Source organism: Macrobrachium nipponense, chromosome 13 (assembly GCF_015104395.2).
Source record: "Macrobrachium nipponense isolate FS-2020 chromosome 13, ASM1510439v2, whole genome shotgun sequence".
In the NCBI taxonomy this organism is placed as follows: Eukaryota; Metazoa; Arthropoda; class Malacostraca; order Decapoda; family Palaemonidae; genus Macrobrachium; species Macrobrachium nipponense.
This window is the reverse complement of record NC_087206.1, coordinates 84,547,308-84,571,307: the sequence shown is the minus strand read 5'-3', so window position 1 is coordinate 84,571,307 and position 24,000 is coordinate 84,547,308. Positions and strand designations below refer to the sequence as shown.

Below are 24,000 nucleotides of genomic sequence, written 5' to 3'. Positions count from 1 at the left end.
CATTCGTGGTTTTGCTAATGATGCAGCGCTCCTTATATTTCTATCCTTAACCTGTCTTTTATTCTTTGACTTTGTTTGTCATTGTTATTAAGTCTAAGATTGTCCTCCATTTGTACCATGATTGTGAGAACGAATCTGAGTGAGGTTCCTGAAACTCAGTTGCGTTTTGTGCTTCCAAGATATATTTCGTACCTGTTAATGTGTCTACTCTCGTCTCTTACCTACGTCGCGTTTAGGATACGTTAAACTTTTTTTGGGGGGATCATATAGTTCAGACAGTTAAGTTTGTGTCAAAATTAAATTTAGGTGTTTTGTTGAAATTTTAAATTTCATTAATAACTTGACCCTGGTTTCTGAGGCTTTGCATGAGCTTTATGCGTCCCTTGTTAGGAACAGTGGTATCATATGTATGGGTACTTCTTCCTCCATATCTCTCAGCGACAAGATGGAATTATTGGCATATCTAATTCAGCTACCCCAGTGGCCTGAGGTTAGGAATTTCACCTCATCTTAGACGGTCCTGTAACACGCGACAGGTCACATCGTACCACAGTTACTTTGGAAATCAGCAATCCTCAGATTGCTTCTTTTCTCTCTGTTGCTTTTGTTATCATAAATGAGAACCATTTGTTTGTATTTATTATTATTATTATTATTATTATATTATTATTATTATTAGTAGTAGTAGTAGTGTAGTAGTAGTAGTAGTAGTAGTAGTAGTATAGTAGTAGTAGTAGTAGTAGCAGCGGTGGCAGTAGGAGTATAGTTGGAATTTTAATCATAGAGATTATTGTCATAATTGGTATCAATGATTTATTTATTTACTGAAATGATTGTGTAATCGTCTAACTCATTTAAAAGGAAATAGTATTTAATGGATCTGACAGCCTTAGAGTAACTAATTGCTTTATATAAATGTCAAGTCCAGGCATTGCCACTGCACTGAACCTCCATGGATTTATCCTGCTCTTGTTTCGGAATTCAATTAAAGAAGTTTTCCATTATCAAAAGGAATAGTAGTCTGTGATATCACAAAATATACGAAAGTCATTGCAGATGCTGTACTGAATACCGGTCAGTTACAGTATCGATGTTAGGTTTTAAATTCGTAGTATTGGTAAGGAATGGACGAAGGAAGTTTTAATTTGGCGATAATCCCCGGGAGCTGGCAGAATATGTGCAGAAAAGCTCAAGTCATTGCAGTTTCCTTGCATAGGTTGTTATTGGTCATACTTTCAGACACTGAACTCTACAAAAATATGTCAGATTATGAATTTTCATTTGATAGTGTGAACTGGTGACTAAGTATTTTTCGTAAAGTGTTGTTGTGCTGTATTTTGTTGTTCATGAATGTAGGTCTGAATTTCAGGAATTGCCTCTCAATTTTCCTGAAACTTTGCTAAGAATTTCAGCTTGTTCGGTATTTTTACTATTGTTCGTGATGTCCCTTAAACAAAACAGTTCAATTGGACTGTTATATCTTTTATTGCAGTAACGTTTTATATACAATTCATAACAAAACACCGTGATGTAGAACTAAAATTCTCTCTCTCTCTCTCTCTCTCTCTCTCTCTCTCTCTCTCTCTCTCTCTCTCTCTCTCTCTCTCTCTCTCTCTATTTTAAGCGGTCTCTGTTGGTGAGAAGTACCATGAAGATAGGTTTCATTGCAAGTTGCTTGTTGAAAGTCCGATGAACTCCGGCGATTTTGTCTATAATTTCATCGACCACTCCTCACTTTCGAGTCTCGATTGAGAGATTAAGACCTAAATGGTGTTGATATTGTTAATATTAGCAGGGGTCAAAGTCACAGATGAAAGTAAGTACACGAACCTCGTATATTGCGTGTGTACGTGTATGTGTGTGTGTGCGTGTGTTCTAGAACCCCGCCATCTTGGGGCATCTGCTTCGTGTCTTCGGGAGTGGAGTGGTTTCGGTTTGATGTTCGCCCCGTGTGTCTCATTTAGCATTTTGTTAAACCCGCATTTTATCTTTTTATTGCCCCTATCTCTCCTTCGGCACTTAGTGAAATAGTGTGTGGACTGTTGGATCCCCGTTTCGTGGTATTCAGGAAGAAGAAGTGGAGGAGGAGGAGGAAAAATCATATTTCTCCCCCACTATTTTACAACAGTGTGAATTTATCGTCAGCCACGCTGTCTGTGACAGTTAATATTGTCCTAGCTATCGGTCACTTTTCCTTCATTATATCTTTTCCTTCTCCATCCCGACGCTGTTTACCTTTCTCTGATGTTATTTAGCATAATTTTCTTTTCTCGTAAAGTTTTAGATAATATTTCGTGTTAGATTTTGAGTCTATATTATATATATTTTGCACTATGTGCAAAAATGAATAAGAATTTCTCAAACAAAAAAAATATTCGTTTAATTTCTTCTAACAATAAGGTTCTACACTCAGCATCAAGACCACAGATAACCGGGATAAATAAAACTGGAATTTCTTTCCAAAAATCGTGACCAGACGAAGTAAATAGTAATCCGTTGAATCTAGAGCATACTCATGATACATTGAAAAGTTTTCCAAGCAAGTATTGTTGACGTTGATGCTCAGTGGATGCAATTTACTTTAAAGTAACTTTTACCGTTTTGTTTAATTTTTTACTTCCATTTCTACGTATTTATGTAATGTCATTTATTTACTTGTTATTTTATTTAAATTTGTTATTGTTTTTGCTACAGATTTCCCACTGTCACATACTCGTGAATGTGGCTACATTCTGCACATCGAAGTGAAATATTAATATAAAACGTTTGTTACCCATGAATGTGGCCACGTTCTGGACAATTACAAGAAGATATTAATATAAAAAATATAATTCCCATGAATATGGCCACATTCAGGACAATTACAATAAGATATTAATATAAAACCTATAATTCCCACGGATATGGCCACATTCTGGACAATTACAATAAGATATTAATATAAAACCTTCGTTACCCATGAATGTGGCCACATTCTGCATAATCGCAATAATATATTAATAGAAGACTTTTGTTATCTGTGAATGAGGCCACATTCTGCATAATTGCAATAATATATTAATAGAAGACCTTTGTTATCCGTGAATGTGGCCAAATTGGGCATAATCGCAATAAAATATTAATATAGACTTATCGGCACATTTGGTACCTGGGCACCCAAATGATTCATCGAATTAGTTCGTGAAGCAACGCTTTTTATCAGGTTTATAGGTCGCCGCGAAGTTCCGTGATGCAAATTACGTGGGAGATAACCGCGGTGCTAATTAGTGATTAATAGATCGTTTTCGATCTGTCACTTAGCCTTGTTCTCTCTTCACCTGTCGCCTGTATTCGTAGGATTTCTTTTGAATGATGTGGCTAACACTTCGTAATGTTTGAATGTTGGGCTTGATGCTTGTCCTTGTTGGATGTGCTGGTTAAGTGTTGTTGATATAGGAAGTTTAGAAAAAAGAATGATGTGATTTATATATATATATATATATATATATCTATATATATATATATATATATATATATATATATATATATACACGTATATATATAGCAGAGCTTGATTATTATTAATATTTCCCCGGAGGGGGTTAGTGCCATCAGTGAACCTCATGCGGTGCAATGTAGGCATTATTTAAGGTTCTTTGCAGCCTCCCTTCGGCTCCTAGCTGCAACTCCTTTCATTCCTTTTACTGTACCTCCATTCATGTTCTTTATTTCGTCTGACTTTCCACCCACTGACACTTGTTTCACAGTGTAACTGCGAGGTTTTCCTCCTGTTTCAACCTTCATGACATATTACTATCAATTTACCTTTCAGCGCTGAATGAACTCAAAGGTCTGAGCGCTTGACCATTGGCCTAAATTCTATTATATTATTATTATTATTATTATTATTATTATTATTATTATTATTATTATTATTATTATTATTAAGAAACAAAACAAGCTGCTAAGATTCCAGATTCAACAAAAAAAGTTGTGCTTTCTACAAAGGAAATTACGTAACTTCAGAAATAACACCTTTGGTCCACACAATTTTGAATAAAGTATAACTATACTCTGTTTTTTTTCATCTGTCCATCCGCTTGTGTGTTTTTGTATGGTAACACTGCGTCCCGGGCTTAGATAGTTACGCTATGTGTAAGTTTTAGGTAAATAAAAGGATATCTGGGTGTACATTTGCAACTGAAAAGTGTTTTAATAATTTACTGTATGCGAATTACACCGTTAATATTCGAAATAGGATATTATTATAATCGTTGAATGTAAGCTGAATGTAACTATTTAAAGCCCGGGACGCAGTGTTACCATACAAAAACACCACAGCGGATGGACAGATAGAAAAAAACAGAGTATAGAATATATATATAATAGATCAGTGGACACGCTATTTGTTGTACGCTCTAGGTGACTCCAATCAATAATAAGAACGAATATAAGATGTATGGACTATCTATAAATATATATATAATATATATATATATATATATATATATATATATATCAATTATATTATCGGATGCAGACTACGGAAAAAAAAGGGTCGGCGTGAGAAATCCTCACTTGTCCTAGAATGCCGTGTCCTGACCTAACCAGACCTTCCTTCCTAACCTAATTTAAGGAGCCGATTAACCCCCCCCCCCCCCCCCCCCACACACACAAATAACACTGAACATCCGTATCTCCCTACTCTGTATACTACATAAACAGAAACACACACACACACACACATATATATATATGTGTGTGTGTGTGTGTGTGTGTGTGTGTATGTATGTATGTATGTATGTATGTGCCCGTGTGTGTAAGGTTATATTTTTTATCCTTTATAGTAAATTAAGAAATATCGTTAATGAACTTTTCTCTCCATTTCAGATGTTGGTCTGAAGACTTCAGCCTCCAAGACAGACGCGATGGATTCCCCAGACAAGGGACCAGGCCTCCTCGGGGGCGACGCCCCCTCGCTCCACCTAACATATGAATTGTTATGATGAAGAAACGCAGTACATTCCCCTCCCCCCTCCTGTAGTGTCACCCCACCCTCTGTGATTTCCATATAGACTTGAAAATAAGGAAGAATATTATTGGTCAGCCCAGATGGCTAGCATGGTCCTGAAAGAAGGTGTTGGAGGTGTTAAAATGGCCGCCTGCGAAGGGAAGGGCCGCGGGAAGGGTAGGGGAGCCAAGGACTTCGAAATCGGCCCTCCCAAAAAGGATCCTTACACAGAAATCGAAAATTACCTCCGGAAAGCTCAGGTGAGTAGCCATCTTCTTTCTCTTTCTTCTTGTGCTTGTAAATATCCCCGTTGTTTTTTTTATTAATTAAGTTTTTTTTATCTGCTACTAAATATACTGTACTACCTTTTTTTCGGATTTTCCAACTTTCTCACGTGAATTATGATTTTTATTTATTTGTATATAAACGAAATTCATCTACCCTACGACAGAGGTAGACATATTCAAGTCTGTTGAAGTCAGTGGTTAAAGAGCAGCAAGTCAGATTGTCTAGCAGTAACAACTGTTTTTTTTTTTTTTTTTTACAACAGATTGTACCATTAAGAATGATATCTTAAAATAAATTTATAAACGTTTGGAGTGGAACATATGATTAGTGAAGTGGTGTAAAGCAATATTTAGGTTAGAAAAAAAGAGGATATAACACGAAATTTTATTTAGATAATTTTACCCTTTTCACATTAGCTGTACTATTAAGAGTTTTGGTCAGTTTATATCAAGAACAGTGAATGCCCCTACTGGGTTAAGGAATTAAGCTGTAAATTGACTAATGAGTAGGTAGTGGCATTTGCTCTTCAAAAGGTCATAAACCTTTGATGGGGATTTGGTTCGAAGTAATGACACATTGCATGACTTGTCTGCTGGGAAACGTGATTCATCCTTATCAAAGTTTCCAGAAGTACATTTTTTGTTAGAGATTTGAAATAGTCTCGTGGGTAAATCATCACTTTCATTGCTGGTACAGAAGTGTAAATAATTTGTAACATACGTGTGTGTGTGTGTGTGTGTGTGTGTGTGTGTGTGCGTGTGTATATATATATATATATATATATATATATATATATATATATATATTAAAATTTTGACAGCTTTATATATCGCTTCAAGATTGCTCATTCTTAAGCACATTAAGTCTCTTGGTCTTACAAAGTCTATGAATGTGAACAATGTGTTTTAGCCAAGTCGTTTGGTGATGAATAAGACGGCTTTAAATTGTTTGTTGTTACGAAGAACATTTATCTTAGAGAGAAATACGTAGTATATATATATATATATATATATATATATATATATATATATATATATATATATATATACACTTATATATAATAGTGTGTGTGTTTGTGTGTATAAAAAAAATTGATGCGATATGGCTCTAGGTTTCAGCGCACGCACAAAAAAGCGTTTTCCATTTCTCCTATATCCGTGTCACTTACCTCGCTACCCAATGCACAAATTGCAGTAGCCGGATGCAAGACGTTTTAAATACGACGTCATTTATATTCAGGGGGTCCGATTTCCATTTTATAATATTATAAATGAATGTTATTGGCTTGATTATCCTTGTTAATACCAGGAAACATTTAACACTGGTCTGCATAAAGGATTCAGTTTCTTTTAGTAACACCAATGGTGGTGGTAATGTTTCCGCTTGGAATATTTTGAATTGATATTTTAATTTCAAACCTTTGCATTACATAAACATCGTAGAAATCCTAATTGCATTTCTTTATTGACTATTCCCTTTATTGTCAAGCATTTTTTTATGATTATTACACCTATGTGAGCACTTTCATTCTGTTACTTTTAATGTTTATGCATTTAAGTATTCGTATTTAGGCATCCAAAGGATATGTTTTTTATTGTCTTGCTTATTTAGAACACATGCAGTCAGTATACCCCACCCCACACCACAAGTTTTCACCGAGTGGTTACCCCATTGTGCATTCGACGTGAAAGTGTATCTTATCTTAATGGTGGTCTGGTGTTTGTAGCCTGACATGAGAGATATTCCCTTGGAGGCTCTCTGCTGGCGTTAGTAATGTTCCTCACACTTCGCGTAGATGCCTTCTCTGCTTGGGACTCTGAGACTTGGTATTTTAATGTTAAGTGCTTTTTGTGTGGTGTGCTTGCTTTGTTCTTTTGGGGGAAAACGTAATGTCATGCTAAATGACTTGGATAGCTGTTGGTATGGCTATTATTATTATTATTATTATTATTATTATTATTATTATTATTATTATTATTATTATTATTACTACTACTACTTGGCGATGAACCCTTAATATATATATATATATATATATATATATATATATATATATATATATATATATATTAAGGGTTCATCGCCAAAGTAATAATAATAGTAATAATAATAGATACATGAGGTTGTAGTAGTCCACAAGGGAAAAGAAAAGCTGAAATTCCTTATAGCTCAACAGTTTCGGCCTCCACTGGCCCTTATCGAGAGCTGTTTATTAACTGTTAATAAACAGTTCTCTATAAAGTTCAATGGAGGCCAAAACTGTTGAGTTAAAAGGAATTTCAGCTTTTCTTTTCCCTTGTGGACTACTACAACCTCATATATATATATATATATATATATATATATATATATATATATATATATATATATATATATATATATATACAAGCTCACTGGGGCCATTGACTTGAAATTCAAGCTTAGAAAGAATAGGGTTCTCATTGGGAAATAAGAGAAGTTAAATGGAAGTACAGAAAGAAGAGATCTCATTTATTAAAGATTAAAAAAAAATTGATAATTTTTCGAGGTGTGGATAGCATGAACTTCCGTTACATTTTCCCTTATTTCATTTCAAGGAGATAAAAGAAACCGGAAAGAATTAGCCAGGATTTTGTGAGTGTGTGTATGTGTGTGTGTGTTACGAGAAATTCTTCGTACGGCCGTTGCTGCAAAAGTCCACAAATTTTCTATTAGCCTTTTTTCAGGATAGACGTTTACAAGTATTGATGTCATTTTTTAAATCTATATAATACTTTTATTTCTTTTTAGTTTGTTCATACTTTGAATATCTTCGCTTAGTTCTTACATATGTCCGTATGCATATGTATAGTATATATGTATATTATATGCTTAAAAAATCACAGTAGATGCGATGCACGTGACTTCATAAATAAGCGAATCCCACAGAAAAATGTTAGTCAGAAATCCAAGCGCTTTCGTCTTTACTCAGACGAAAGCGCTTGGATTTCTGACTATCATTTTCCTGTGGGATTCGCTTATGTATATTATATATATACATATATATATGTGTGTGCATGCAACTAAAACCTCACTCTTTCACACATATTTATTACATCGCTGCAGTCATGTTTACGTGCGTTGCTCAGGACAGGACGGATTTTGTCTGAATTTTTTTTCAGTGGCACCGTTGTCCTTGTAAGCACATATATGAATTGGAGCTTGGGTATGAATTTTATGGCCTTATAAAATTTGCATGTTTACGTCCCTTTTTTTTTTCTCAGTGCGGTACACTATACAGTGATCATTCTCTTAATACGCATTCGTTTTGCAACCCACAGATATTACCTTTGACAGCATCCTTGTTTTATTTTTTATCATGTCCACCAATATCTCACTAACAGAAGAAAAGGTTAGGTCATAAATCCTCTCGCATATCACAGACTCGTCTGACATCGATACCAGTACCAGTGTTTATAATATCACCATCATTGACGCGGCCTTTTCTTTGTTGCATTTGTAACACTTTTTGTTTTTACTAGTGGCATACATTAAATTCTTTGAGATGTCTTTTGTGTACATTACCATTTTCTTCATTAGTGTATAACGAACATAATCAAAAGGATGTTTAGCACAATAAGAGTCCTTACTTTATCCTGGCTGGGCAGGAACGATTTAGGCCTGAAAAATCTTTGTTGATTTTGGTAGGCATTCAAGCAGGGCTGGTCACAAACAGGATGTAGAATGGCACGGAACTGAAAACATCATCATCATCATCATCTCTCTCTCTCTCTCTCTCTCTCTCTCTCTCTCTCTCTCTCTCTCTCTCTCTCTCTCTCTCTCTCTCTACCTAAGGTGAGACAGCGATGCCCCTAATAAAAGTATGATACGAGGTCATTGTAAATTTCTCCAAAATATTTAATTCAGGAGATAAAATAATTTGTTAATTACTCTAATGTTTTGAAAGGCTTGAGCAGTAGATGAAGCTCAACTAAGGGCCAGTAATTCTTGGGAATTTACTTGTTTAGACAGCCTTGTAAGCTATACTTAGTTTTCAATTTTCATTCACTGAATTCGTTTAATTTAATTATTTTCCATGGCGTTGCTACTGCGTTTTTAAAGATTTTTTGCTTACCTTTTATACGTGCAACTGCATCTTCCTTTGGCATGAGTGAAACAATACAAAAGTCAGCCGCTTACGGTGGAATAGTTGATGAAACACGAATAATTTAAAGCACAACCAGAGTTAGATTTTAAATTTTTTTTTATTATATATAGTTATTTAAGCTGTTGTCATGAGGTAAACGAGACATGTAGCATTTAAAATCGTTTCAGAAAATGAGATCAATATTATTCTGTTTTTAAAGCCGTTTTATTTATTGTCTGGAATACTGAATTCGTATTTGGATCCAAAAGGTCTCAAGGTGTTTCAATTTTGTTAAAGTATACCATATAGTTTTAGGAAGAGAACGGTTTCGGCGGATGATACAGAAAACGGGAAATTTTGATGACTGACTAATCAATACCGTACATCACGCCACTTTTTAAAGTGGGTAATTCATAAGTTAATGACTATCAAATGATATTTGTATTTTAGTATAAATATGGGCAAGACTGAAGATAACTATCGCGGCCTGGTTCCAGCCAGTCGGCGACCGAAATATTTACTGACTTATGCTGTACGTTTTGTATATAATCATGCCTTTTGTTAAAATTATTTATGATATTTACACTCAACGACCGTAAATGTACAACGAACCTTTGGCAAATGCTGGACAAATGTATGAAGCACTGGTTAGGATGACTCATAATTCGTTGATTTCTGTTCAGCTTGTTGGTGATTTTTGTGTGACGAGGTGCCGACGTAAGTTTATGTGACATGTTTAAAACATGGTGTGGATGCACATGAGAGAGAGAGAGAGAGAGAGAGAGAGAGAGAGAGAGAGAGAGAGAGAGAGGATACGTCTAACAGCCTCTAACATTCAGAAGTCACTACATGTTATAAGCGTAATTGTAATATTTCCTAAATTTTTGCATTGATATTAATCTACGGATAAAGGTTTTATATCCAGTTATAAAATAATTTTTGCTTGAATATTATTTTCAGGTATAACATTTATTCCTCTTAGAAAAATCGAGCAGTTTCTTGTGCTTTTACTTATTGTAAAGAATTAAATGTAACTTCAACCACTGAATTATATACTGCCAAGTAGGCGCCATACCTGTAAATCAGTGGCTCTTATGGACGCTTTCAAAGTGAAGTGTGCACGTTTTGGTAGTATTATTAATGAAAGTCAGCTTAAAGGTCTTTTGAATAATAATAGGTTGTTCAAAACGAAAACCATCCATATAAGTGAATATATAGATAAATAAAAATAAAAAGAAATTAGACAAGAACTTAGGTAAGCGCAGGAACAATTTTGAAAATCGGTTACACGTCCATTTCAAGCTATAATGTCCTCCGTTAGATACCATCGACGATGATGAAGTTGTCCTGACAAGGGGGATACAGCGGCCATCGCCAAGTGGTGTGGTGAAGTAGGTTAAGAGGCCGTAAAAATCCCAGTATCCCCTGGGAGGCACAAAAATGAAGGGCAGGGAAAAGACCATCGTCAGGACCGTTAGGAGATGTTACGATCTATCTATCTGTCAGTTTATATACACACTTACGTACACATGTGTGTATGTCAGTTCTGTATATGTTTTTTATGTATGTATCTTTGCATTGATGTTTAATCGATGAGCAGTTTCCTATAATTCATGGTAACTTCACATACGGACATACATACATGCATACATACATTTGTATGTGTATATATATGTGGATTGCGTAATTATCTTTCGTCAGTGAAGTTGAGAGACATCTGCGGCAGTGATTAAATATCTATATTCCTCTGAAGTCACCATGAATTATAGGAAAAGGCTTATTGATTAAACATGAATAAAAATATACATACATAAAAACATACGCAGACAACAGACATGCACACATGTGTACGTATGTGTGTATGTTAACTGACAGATAGATAGAGTAGATAGTAGCATCTCCTAACGGTCCTGACGATGTATGTATGTCAATTCAATAACCCGTTTCCTTGTAATTCACTATGGCTACAGTGAAAAATAGGTAAATAATCACTGCCAAAATTGTATTGTAACTGCTGAATGTTGTATGGTCCCTCAGTTGTAAAGAAAACTACCGTAGTATCAGGCATTTAACTTGAATAGGTCCACAGCGAATACTCTTCATTACTACACTCAATTTGTCAGTTACCTTCGTCTCTCAGGTGTTCTAGAGTGTTCTAGGTATTATGGCCCTTCCCTTCGATCTAGGAAGAACGTTCGCGCACTCTTCCTCCTTCTCAAAGAAGTTCCCAACTAAACATTTTTACTAATTGATCATCTTTCATTCTTTTCAGTATATCAGTTCGAATCAAATGATTTATCCATCTTCCTTCCTGTTTTCTGTAAATTTCTGGCTCATTGCACTCTCCTTATTTCATATATAGTACAAAAAATTAATCCTGACAAATCGTATATACTTTTCTTTTCCATTCAGTTAACATCTGCTATTTTTTTTCCAACACGAAGAGTTGACGTAATAGTCTTTCCACACATTCCAACTTTATCTTCCATTTAAATTCCGTTGCGGCTTGAAGTCTTTTGGAAAGCAATTGCTACTTAGTTTTTTTCTTTCTCATTATCTAACAAATCCCTTCTGTCATTCAGGTCCTTTGCCATTAAATTTTGTTCACGTATATCTGTCTTCGAATCTGCACTTTTCAACATTTTTCAACATTCTCTTCATGCTTCCAAAGTTTTCCGGCCAGTCTGCAAATTTCCCTGACTATCACCAATCCCGAACCATGTGTCATCTGCAAAGATGAGACGCTTTTACACGTTTTCACCTCATTTGCGACCCATTTTTCTTCCTACAAAGTTCCTCCTACCTTTCCCTGACGTATTGATACATCACTGCATGACTAAAAATATCTTAAGCATGTAGTGATGTATCAAATATATATCTGGCTTTTCCTCTGACTTACTCATACATTACAGCATGTGTAAACATTTTAAACATATCGCGATGTATTAAATATATGTAAAATAGTGTGTATTATATAAAATTGCAATAACCCAATTGTACTTTTATAGCCGTGCATATCGCCTGTATGTTTTTTGATGGTCATAATTGTTATTCTTTTTCTTCTCTGTAACTCGGGACTTCAATGTTAATATAAGTTAGCCGTTGCATAACAATGAATATAAAGCAAATATATTTAAAATATAAAACATCTGTTAAAAAACGAAAGAACGGGAAGTTCTTGGTTGCTTATTCCCGTAGAGTTTCACCACCCCTGTCTGTATGCATATGTGTGTGTGTGTGTATGTGTGTGTGCATAGGCACTTTATTTCATTATCCTTTCAAAATGCAAACGTAATTGTTGGCTTGTGCCGTAAATTAATATGAGCGCTCATTTAAGAATTTATTCATAAATTGGCTGCTAGCGTTTCATTTCGTGAATTGCCATTTTCATTTCGTGAGGTCACGACCTTTCGCAATTGGTGGAAAGGGCGGGGCTTTGAAAGCATCCGCTTTCCGCCCCCTCTGCTCTTCCCTTATTATGCATCCTGTGCGAATTCGGTCACGCCTACTTTTTTTTATCCAGGAATTAATGTCACTTTTATTTCGGATCCGTTTCAGCCGAGAGACGTCATCGTTCTCATATTCATCATGTTATTTAATAAGTTGTTCTTTACTGGTTGTGTTTAGAACGTCCTCAAATTCATCTTTTTTCTCGCTCGTTTTATTTTATGGCTTTCTATCGGGCTATGTTTAGAACGTCCTCAAAGTCATATATTTCTATGCTCATTTTATTTAATGGCCCTCCACCTGGCTGTATTTACAACGTCCTCGAATTCATCTATTTTCATGCTCTTTTATTTAATATTTTTCCACCTGACTATCTTTAGAACATGCAAAAATATAGGGAATTTTTAAAAAATATAACAAATAAGGAAAATTAGAGAATTATATATACGTAGGTATTTCAGTTCCGATTAGAAAGCCATATTTGATTTATTACTTGCATTACTTCGATGCCTCTTACTTGCCTTTCCTCCCTTCACGTATAAATATTTTACTATTTACTTTTGCATTATGGTTGAGTAAAACCGCTTCCAGGATCCTGATTAACTTGTCAGTTAACGAACGTGAGGTATCAGACTGCCCGCAGACTCGCTTTTCTGCAATATCTGAAGGGATGAATAGCTGAATTTTATATAAAATTGGCTGTGTCAGTTGGAAGCCTCGTGTTCTTGGTCAGAAATGTCAGTTTGATTTCAGTAACTAAAGTCACACGAGTTGAAACTGGTAGAAATTTGATATATAAAAAGAAATGAATGAATCAGATGAACTCTATTCATGTGGCTGGAGATTCATGATTCCAAAGAATATGGTCTTCATCTAAGGGAAGTTACAGAACGCAACATGAAATACAAAAAGAAGAGATCAGATATTGGAGAAGAAAGGATTTAACAAATTAGTAAATAAACTGATAGAAATGTAAGTAAATGACGAAAATACAAGGAGAATTATTTTCAGATGGTAAGTAAAACTAATTGAAATTCACGATCGGGAAAGCATTACTTTGCGAAGAGGTCAGGGTTAGCAATCTCATTATCGAGCCGCTTCGTAGCAGTCGAAGGCACCGTATGAGGTACGACGCTATATGCCATCGCGTCAGCGATTAAATTCCAGTCTCCGCTGGGGGCCATCTGTCCTTCAGACTCCCCGACAAAAGCAACTGACGTCGAGAGGTAATCAATCTCACCTTCAGTCCAAATTAGGCATCATCATCTTCGTTGATAATTGAATTTGATCGTTCGTCTTTTTCTGTATTTCTTTCCGGGGATTTCTCCCTAACGAGAAGCGATAAATACGACGTGAAGCTGTTCCCAGATTAGTTGTCGATTTTTTATGAGAGAGAGAGAGAGAGAGAGAGAGAGAGGAGAGAGAGAGATAGTTGGGGGGAAGGGGATTAATGTTTTATCAATATCGCATTCTTGCCTTTTATAAATTTCCATGTATAGATATATATGTATGTATGTATGTATACATACATATACTACATCCTGTATATATGTATGTATACATATAAATACATACATATATATAATATATATGTATAGATATATATTTACGTACATACATACACACACATATATGTATATATATTTTAATGATAGCTACTGAATGAATGAAAGCTAACGTAAAAATAGAGGGAGCAATGCTGGGTATCCAAAGAAACCGAAATTACCTGAGGTTATCTCCACTGAGACGCTGATGCAGATAAGAACCGTCACCCTGACGGGGGGAGTGACGTATTCTTGTAGCTGTTTATTGCACCTTCGGGAGACACTATAATTATGTCCCGGCAGGTGTCCAATGCAGTACGTTAAGCGGGCGAGAGATGCATGTTGAAGATCACAGTTTGGCGGAGACGCTAATTGTAGCCCCCGGGACTTGGACATTAGGGCTTTGTGGTGTGGTTGGCTGAATTTGTCGGTAACTCAAGCAAGTACTTAACGCAAACCGTCAGTGCACCTCACGCGGTGCACTGTAGGTATTACTTTAAGTTCTTTGCAGCTTCCCTTCGGCCCCTAGCTGCGACCCCCTTTCATTCCATTTACTGTATCTCCTTTCATGTTTTCTTTCTCCCATCTTACTTTCCACCCTCTTCTGTGAGGTTTTCCTCCCGTTACATCTTTCAAACATTTCTACTCTCAAGTGTCCCTTTCAGCGTTAAATGACCTCATAGGTCCCAGCACTTGACCTAGACCTAAATCCTATATTCTCTGTTCCCGAATGGTTCTTTTCACGGGTTCAACTAAGTCAACTGTGACTTGCTTAATTGATGCATGTTCAAACAGGCAGAGGTTACGCCTGTTGCAGTGTTTTAAATGGTCTTTTATTTTCTGCTTCTCTGTGTTTTATTGTATTGTAATTTCTGACGTAGAGGAATGTGGGCGTGTTTGTTTACATGGGGTCTGTGACGGAGAGGCGTATACACTTCGTTTTCTGTTATGATTTTCTACAACTTTGAATTTAATTGTATCTGATGAAGGAAATGCTTCAGCAAAGATTGCTAGATCAGTACATAATATACAATATGTACATATCCTACATATGATGTATAATTTGTTGAAATATCCATTGCTTTTTTTATGGTAGACACATGTACGTATATATAAGATTGGTTTTTGTCCTTATTGTGATATTGTGAATAATACAAGGTCATGTAACAAAATTCCTCTCGTAAGTCTTTATTCGTGTTTGCTCTTGATAATTATGTAGATATCACACACACCTCTTAGGCAAGTTTTCATATGGAATTCAACAGTGTTGCATTAAAATGAAAAACAATTGTTTATTTAAATTTTTAATGATTTAATGACCATATATTTATAACGGAACACCAGCATTCATATAGCGTTGATATCAAGAGGGTATAATTAAAGCATTTTATTAATTCTTTATTTACATTTCCTGGGAGTGTCTTTATTCTCTCTCATCTCATACCGTAGCAAATGAGAGAATAATGCACGATTTTCAGTAACCTCAGTTACCATTAATAATAATTTTTTTTTTTGTCTATCACAGTCCTCCAATTCGACTGGGTGGTATTTATTATTATTATTATTATTATTATTATTATTATTATTATTATTATTATTATTATTATTATTGTTTCAGTAGATAATTTTCTCGCAGCCATCAGGACACACAATGCTATCCTTGATCTCTCTCGGGTCTCGTAGCTTTCTCTCAAGGCCGAGAGGAGAATTTATTTGAGGGAAAAGATGCGGAGAGGCATTTTCATATAACGGGTGAAATGTTGCCTGCTTGATAAGAGGTCCGCACCCAGCAGGTGAACACCCGTTTGGTATTTACCATTCTTTTGTATTTACTTTTGTTGCAATTATTCGCTGTTTATGGCCTCTGACGAACCCGAAGGAAAATGAAGAATGATCGATAGCGGAAATGGAAAATTTTTTGTTTGATTGACAGGCATTGATAATGGATGATTTCCTCTTTAAGTCTTTAAGGATATTTTTTTTTTCCATTTATTCGGTATATTGTTTAGGACTGTTTTCTCTAAGGATTGGATTTATTCTTTGTAAACAACCAAGAAGAATCTCAGCTACTCTCATTATATATATATATTATATATATATATATATATATATATATATATATATATATATATATATATCTATATATATATATATCTTTTATGCGTTAGTGCCGAAACTAACAGTACGGTAATAATAGGCAAGTGTTACGTCACATGCAGGCTGCAAGATGCAAACACGTCCGTATAGTAGGTGAGCGCGAAACAGCGGTAGGTATGTGAGGTGTGAGTGAGGTCGTTATCACTCTATTGAAAAAAATGAAGAGGAAATCACCGCATGACGTCACGGGCTCTTTTTGCGTATTCAGGGAGTGGCATGACACCTGTTGTGATTTCTTAACAACGCCGCTTGATTCGCTTCAATGCGCGAGATTATTTAGCCTTTGTTTATGTACAGCTTTTGTTTTTAGTTCCTTCGTTTCTTTGCAATGGTTCCTTTGCCTTGTCTAAGTGGTGGGCATTCTCGGGGTCGAGAATATGAAAGGCCCCGGCCGCCCTTAAGGCGATTTGAAGTGGCTGGAGTTCGCCTGCTCCCGAGGTGAAATGGTTCTGGTCGAAGTCTCTACATATGTGTTTTTTATTTGTGTGTGTGTGTGTATTATATAGATATATATATATATATATATATATATATATATATATATATGTGTGTGTGTGTGTGTGTGTGTATGTGTGTGTGTACGTACAAACTTTGTAGTATGTAGTTATGACTTTTATACATTTTCATGAGAGCTGCGTTGCCTTCATGAATTTTCAGGTTTGGTGTAAATCATTTCCCGGCCTAAGATTTAAATGCTTATTGGACAGGAATTATGTTCGGTGCGAACGAAAGCTGATGTCAACTTTTGACGAATATATAATGTGTGTGTGCGTGCGCGCGTTCATGTGCGCGCACTGCGTTCCTTTTCGGCTCCTCTCATACAACAGTTCCTTTTATCTTTTAGCCTTCCTATATAGAAAGGATTCATTTATGAGTATTTTTATCTTCATTAACCAAAATTCAGCATACACAAACATATATATATATATATATATATATATATATATATATATATATATATATATATATATATATATATATTATATTTTACACACACACACATACACATATATATATATATATATATACAGACATACATACATACATACATACATACACACACACACACACATATATATATATATATATATATATATATATATATATATATATATATATATATTTATATGTATATTTGTGTGTGTGTGTGTGAGAGAGAGAGAGAGAGAGAGAGAGAGAGAGAGAATTTCAGTAATTAGAATATGTTCTTGAAAGAGCATTAACATTACAATGCAGCGTTGGTGTATGTTATTTTAGAACTCTGCTTGATAAGGAAACCACTGAGGATATAGCTAATCTTTTTTTTATATATATCAGTCAACGAAAATAAATCCCCATATTCCATATTTCAAGATGAAGCTTTTAGTTATTTTTAGTAAATTAATTTTTTTAATATTGTTTAAAATTTCCTCTGCTTTTAATAGCCATCATTTTCCGAGATTGAAGTGTGGCCTCTCCAGATGGGGAAAAAAGTAGAAAAAAAAAGCTTTGAATAAATAAACTCTTCAAGAAGGCCATCCTTTAATGGACTATGGAGTTTTTTTTTAACGCACCAAATTTACTAATTTTTTTTTTTTTTTTTTTTTTTTTTTGGCTATCGTTGTATCATTAGATTTAATTTTAATTGGTTTATTTCTAAAGCACAGAGTAACCTCAGCCTTATCCTCTTATCACAGTCCATCCTGCTGTCAAAGTTATCCCTCCCTTTTAGATTTCACTATGGTAATCGTTATCTTCTCTGCAGGCACATCTTCACACTGCAAACATATGTACATTCACCTTATAAGTGCTTGGTTGCTTGCAATGTATGAATATTTTGTTAGAGCAGGCATGTATCTACTGTGTGTGTGTATATATATAAATATGATTGATTATGAAGTAGTACAATACTTGTGCTTGCTTGGAAACTACGCTGTGTACTGTGTGTGTGCGTGTGTGTTTGTGATGTACATATACTTAAGCTTGCTTGGAAACTCTCTCTCTCTCTCTCTCTCTCTCTCTCTCGTCTCTCTCTCTCTCTCTCTCTCCTCTCCCTCTCTCTCTCGTCATACTCTCTCTCGGTTGAATCTCATCGTTCCGTCTCTCTCTCTCTCTCTCTCTGTATATATATATATGTATATATATATAAATGTGTATATATATTTTATATAAATATATACACATAAATGTGTATAAATATATATGATGTATATATGTTATGAAGTTATATTTGTATGTCTGTGCGTTTTTATTCCCTCATTCCGGTTCCAACTGGGGACAAAAGATGAATATTAGTAAGACTATTGCCAATGGCAGTGGGTTATAATAAGTCCCGAAAACCAGAAGAGCAAGTAGTTGTGTTTATACCCTACGTGTCTGAGCAATGAAACTAATGTTGTTAATGTGCAATACATTATTATTCTAGGATGTAGTTGTTCTTGGATGTAGAATTTTCAAAACTTTCACCCGACAAAATTCCAGCATGCTGTTAAATTTACAATGAGATGAGCATAGATGAACAAAGAAGGTATCCAAATGTTGTACATTGTCCGCCAATGTCATGCAGCTGCCATTTTAGGGGTTACACTAACAGAAACGTTATAGCAGCTGGAAAATGAAACTAGATCAGTGGTTCTTAATAAACATTTTATTACCACGCCCTCTCTTAAGAGTTGCTCCTTCACTCCACGCCCCCCTCGCATCTGTGAGTGAGATTCCCTCCTAGATTTAAAGGAAAACGAAAAACAAGAGAAAGAGAAGGGGTTTCGAGGGGTAGAGAGGGAGGTGAATAAATACAAAACACGATAAGCCCAATCAGTCTAACCAGAGTAGTAGACTATAGGAAACTAACGTTACAAGGCGATACTTTCGCATTTTTTTCATGAACTCTGAATATGAGTTCTTCACTCTTATTAAGAAAATAACGAATATAATTAGAGAATTTTTTAATTTTTTCCCTAAGGCTCACGCCTCCCCTGGAAATTGCTGAGGCCCCCTTAGGGGGGCGCGCCCCCAGTTTGACAAATTCAGTTCTTCACTCTTAAGAGAATAAGGAATATAATTAGAGAATTTTTTTTATTTTCTCCCTGAGGCTCGCGCCTCCCCTGGAAATTGCTGAGGCCCCACTAGGGGGACGCGCCCCCCAGTTTAACAACCAATGCCAGAGCTTGTGCCTGGATTCCAGGCGTTTTCCATCCATCATTCGGGAAGGGCTGAGGTAGAATTAGGCCCGTCCTCCACTCCATCATAAGTCCGTGGCGTTAATGTCACGGCTTGGGAGGAAGTGTTGATGGTCGGACCGTGGGCGTGTTCTTCGAGATGATGGGCGTGGGGTGTATGGAAATGTCTGTAGCAAAGGGTTTTCTTCCCGTTCCGTACCCATATTTTTCGTTTTTTGATGTATTTATTTTGTGTTTTTACTCGTTTATTTTAAGTGACGCCCAATAAATGTTATTATTTTATTATTATTATTATTATTATTATTATTATTATTATTATTATTATTATTATTATTGTTACTTGCTATGGAGAAAATTACGGTATAAATCACTACTACCTCCTGCTAATCAGATATAAGCTGTTTGTCGCTCTCTGGAATATGTCTTAATTCCTCGTCAAGAGTTCGTGTTCATATTTATTTGATAGTGGAAAAATAGCATTTTGTTAAAATATACATCTTTGTGTTTATTTGTCACACACACACACACACACACACACACACACACACACACACCCATATATATATATATATATATATATATATATATATATATATATATATATATATATATACATGTGGGTGTGTGTGTGTGTGTCTGTATTTTTGTATGTGTGTTCATTTTACTTTCAAATTCCTTAACCAGTAAACATTAACGCCTGTATGTAACGAGATCAAACTGCTTCTTACCGATAAATACGCACTCAGTTAATGACTGTGGTAATCTCTGTGTTTATCTTCCATTTAAATATGTTTGTTTTGGTTCCCTTGGAAAAAAGATCTACGGGAAGTAGTTCAAGATGTTTCCGGAGGAGAGAGAGAGAGAGAGAGAGAGAGAGAGAAGAGAGAGAGAGACTGCTTGTTTTGAGGGTATCCCGCTTTTTTAGCATTCGAGTTGCCATGTAGGGAGATCTATTTTATGTATTATTTTTTATTTATATTAGTATTGCGTTGTAATTGCGTCAAGACTTATATCCCCTGTGACTTGGGATGATAACGTTGGCCGTGCGACGGCCAGAGTTATATAGACGGCTTCGTATCGGAGCTCAAACTGAGTAATACTGATACTCAAGAGTGTCTTGGCATCCCTCGTACCACGAGCGCGTTCGAATCCCCTGATCAACTTCGGCCGAGCAGCCACCGCTAGAGATTGTAACTAAGTCGGGTCGCGGCGGACGGACGAGTCAGACGTGCGGCGATTGTTTGCTCTGCACATGCGGTCGTTTGGCATCGGTTAGCGGTCACGGTGGGGTCGTTTGTGGTCGGAATGGACCCCACTCGATAGAGCAAACATCAAATGTTACCTTAGGACCCCCGTCGAAGGGAGCGGAGACCCCACAAGCCCCCTTGGTGGACGCCTCCTTGCGAGACTCGATGTTTTTGTCATTAAGGTTTTTTCTTTGGCGGAGCTAAACTGCCCTTTCCGCCAGTCAGGCTCAAGTCAACGTCATCTATTCTTCTGCTTCTTGTGTTTTAAGGAGGCCTTAAGAGATAGGTGAACAGGGCCGCCCTTATCGGAGACCCTACCCTCACCACCCCCACGCCCCCACTTGTGTATATTTCTAGGGGGTCCCTCCCCTACCCCCACCCCCTCCCCCTCCTTCCTCCTTGTTACTCGCTTGTGTGTTTTGTGATGTGAAATGTGAGCGCTATTTACTTACGCTCTCGTGAGAAATTGAGGTGTTGATCGGCTTTGAGGAGACGAGACGAACCTGGAAATAGTTCTCGCCTTCTTCGTGTATCTCTCTTGATTGATTGATTGATTGATTGATTGCGGAAACGCTACTTTTGAGTTTTCTCGAAAGAAGTCGAGTCACTGTGGTCGTAGAGAATTTACTCAAGATAAATAAGATCTTGAAAAAAAAAGGTTAAATGCTCGTCAAGTGTCTTTAGGTTCTTCCTGTGAAATGTTTGTGAACAAACAAGTGGAAGGAAACTTAGCGCGCGTCTGAAGGATCAGTTTAAAAGATCATCAGCTGGACTTTACCTTTGCCGGATAACAGACGAGTGAGCGACTCCCTCAGAAGCACCAGGTAAGAATGAATTGTTTGTCAGCAAACATCGCTTTTTTCCTCTTCTTCTTCTTCTTCCAAGTTAATTTTGCTTCGCGTGCACTTGTGTGTTTGCCATCCAAGTTGACTTTGCTCGGGTGGTAAGTCGTCTTTGCCACTTCATTGCCTTTAAATAACACCCGCCTGACGCGTTTCACTTCCACTCTTTTAGGCAAGAAGTTTAATTGATTATCTTAAATTTTGATTCTGAGTTATCGTGTTTCAGAAGGCCAAGGGGACTCCCAGTAGTAAGACTAATTGGAAATGCAGTTTTTGTTTTTATTGTCCTTGTATGTGCGTATATAGCTCCGGGTATGCTGGATTCCGTGATGATTGTCATTTGTGTTAATTAAATAAATATGCAGTAATAGGGTATTCCATTCAGTATGATAGCTTGTGTGTGTGTGTTTGTGTGTATATATATATATATATATATATATATATATATGTATATATATAATAGTGTTATATATATATATATACATATATATTTATATATATATATATATAATATATATATATATATATATAACCTCACAAAACACACACACACACACATATATATATATATATATGTGTGTGTGTGTGTGTGTGTGTGTGTGTGTGTGTGTAGACGACGTCTTCCAATTAATTTTATCTTAAGGGAATAAACATAACATGCCTCCGTGCCACCACTGGACTTGTTCAAATTGCCACCTGTTAGTGGTGCAACTCTTGGACCTGGCTGCGGTCCCTTTGATAATAAAACTATATATAGTCATTCACAAGTCTGCCTTTCTCTCACGCTCTCTTTTGTCTCTTCGGCTGCATATTCTTTGAACGTGCTTTCTGGGTATTATCCCATGTAATGTTTATTTTTTTTCTTTTCTGATATATATCTTTTTTTTCTGTCTTTCCTTTCTGAAAATTTTATCAAATGAACACTATATTCTTTGGAAGTTTGATTTTCAGTTCAGTGGCCCTGTTGGCTTGTACTATATGAGGGTTTATCTTCTCAATAATAATAATAATAATAATAATAAAATAATAATAATATAATAATTATAATAATAATAAATTTGATTGTACATTTACTGTTGTATTGTTCAGTTTTTTTGTATATCGGGGCTAATTCATATTTATTTAACTTGACCATTTTTTTTTTCATGTATTAATTTTTATGAACTGTATTTTATCTATGATTATACCGTTTCCCTAACTTTGCGTTAACCGCACTTTTGGGGTGTGATATCAGATGTGTAGATGTAAGTAAATGCAGAAGTTTATGAGATTGTCTAGATATGAAATAATTCAGAAGCAAAGGCTACGGCTAGGGAAGGATGATATGTCTTGTTAGGTTATGCCTGGTTAAAAGGCGGAATAAGTTAAATAAGCTTCCATTAACCCCGTAGGGGTCTAGTGCCGTAAGTGCACCTCATGCGATGCACTGTAAGGATTATTTGAAGGTTCTTTGCAGCGTCCCCTTGGCCCCTAGCTTCAACCCTTTTCATTCCTTTTACTCTACCTCCATCCATATTCTCTCTCCTGTTGCACTTGTCAGACCTTTTGACTCTCTATTTCCCTTTCAGCGCAGAATGGTCTTATAGGTCACAGCGCTTGGCCTTTGGTCTAAATTGTATATTCTGTTTTATTCTATTAACTATTAAGTGATGGGTCCTAAAATGCAGTTGTTCCTTTATTATATATATATATATATATATATTATATATATATATATATATATATATATATATATATATATATATATATATAAGGTATGTATGTATGATATATATATATATATATATAATATATTATCTTATCTTAATATTATCATTTATTACTCAACCACTATTGGTATTACTGAAACCTCTTCCCCGCTGATTGAACAACTTGAATGTTTCTTAAGTATCATTCAACAAGAAGCTTAAGTTTAAGTGTAGAAACTTGCTTGTATTAGAGATTAGATTTAGCTTTTATCAATATTAACATATTTAACAATTAACGTTGCTCACTAGATAATACACCTACCATATAGTAACACTACTTAAACAACTTTTCTCTATTGTATGATGGATGTAATTATTAAGTTGACTTTGTCAGATTTATACCATTAATTAATGGCACTATAGTTTTTGGAGCTATGATGATCTGCAGATATATATATATATATATATATATATATATATATATATATATATATATATATATATATATGCGTGATTTTATGGATCAAACCCACC

At 35.6% G+C, this 24,000-nt stretch overlaps 1 protein-coding gene across 1 annotated transcript in view; it reads left to right on the top strand.

Moving 5' to 3' along the window:
- Positions 1 to 24,000, top strand: part of LOC135225157 (mucin-2-like) — an 861,510-nt gene that overhangs the window by 261,789 nt on the left and 575,721 nt on the right. Inside the window, exon 3 of the mRNA XM_064264391.1 lies at positions 4,870 to 5,250. Coding sequence (XP_064120461.1) covers positions 5,092 to 5,250 — 159 coding nt within the window. The 5' untranslated portion in view covers positions 4,870 to 5,091. The remainder of the gene's footprint in view (positions 1 to 4,869; positions 5,251 to 24,000) is intronic.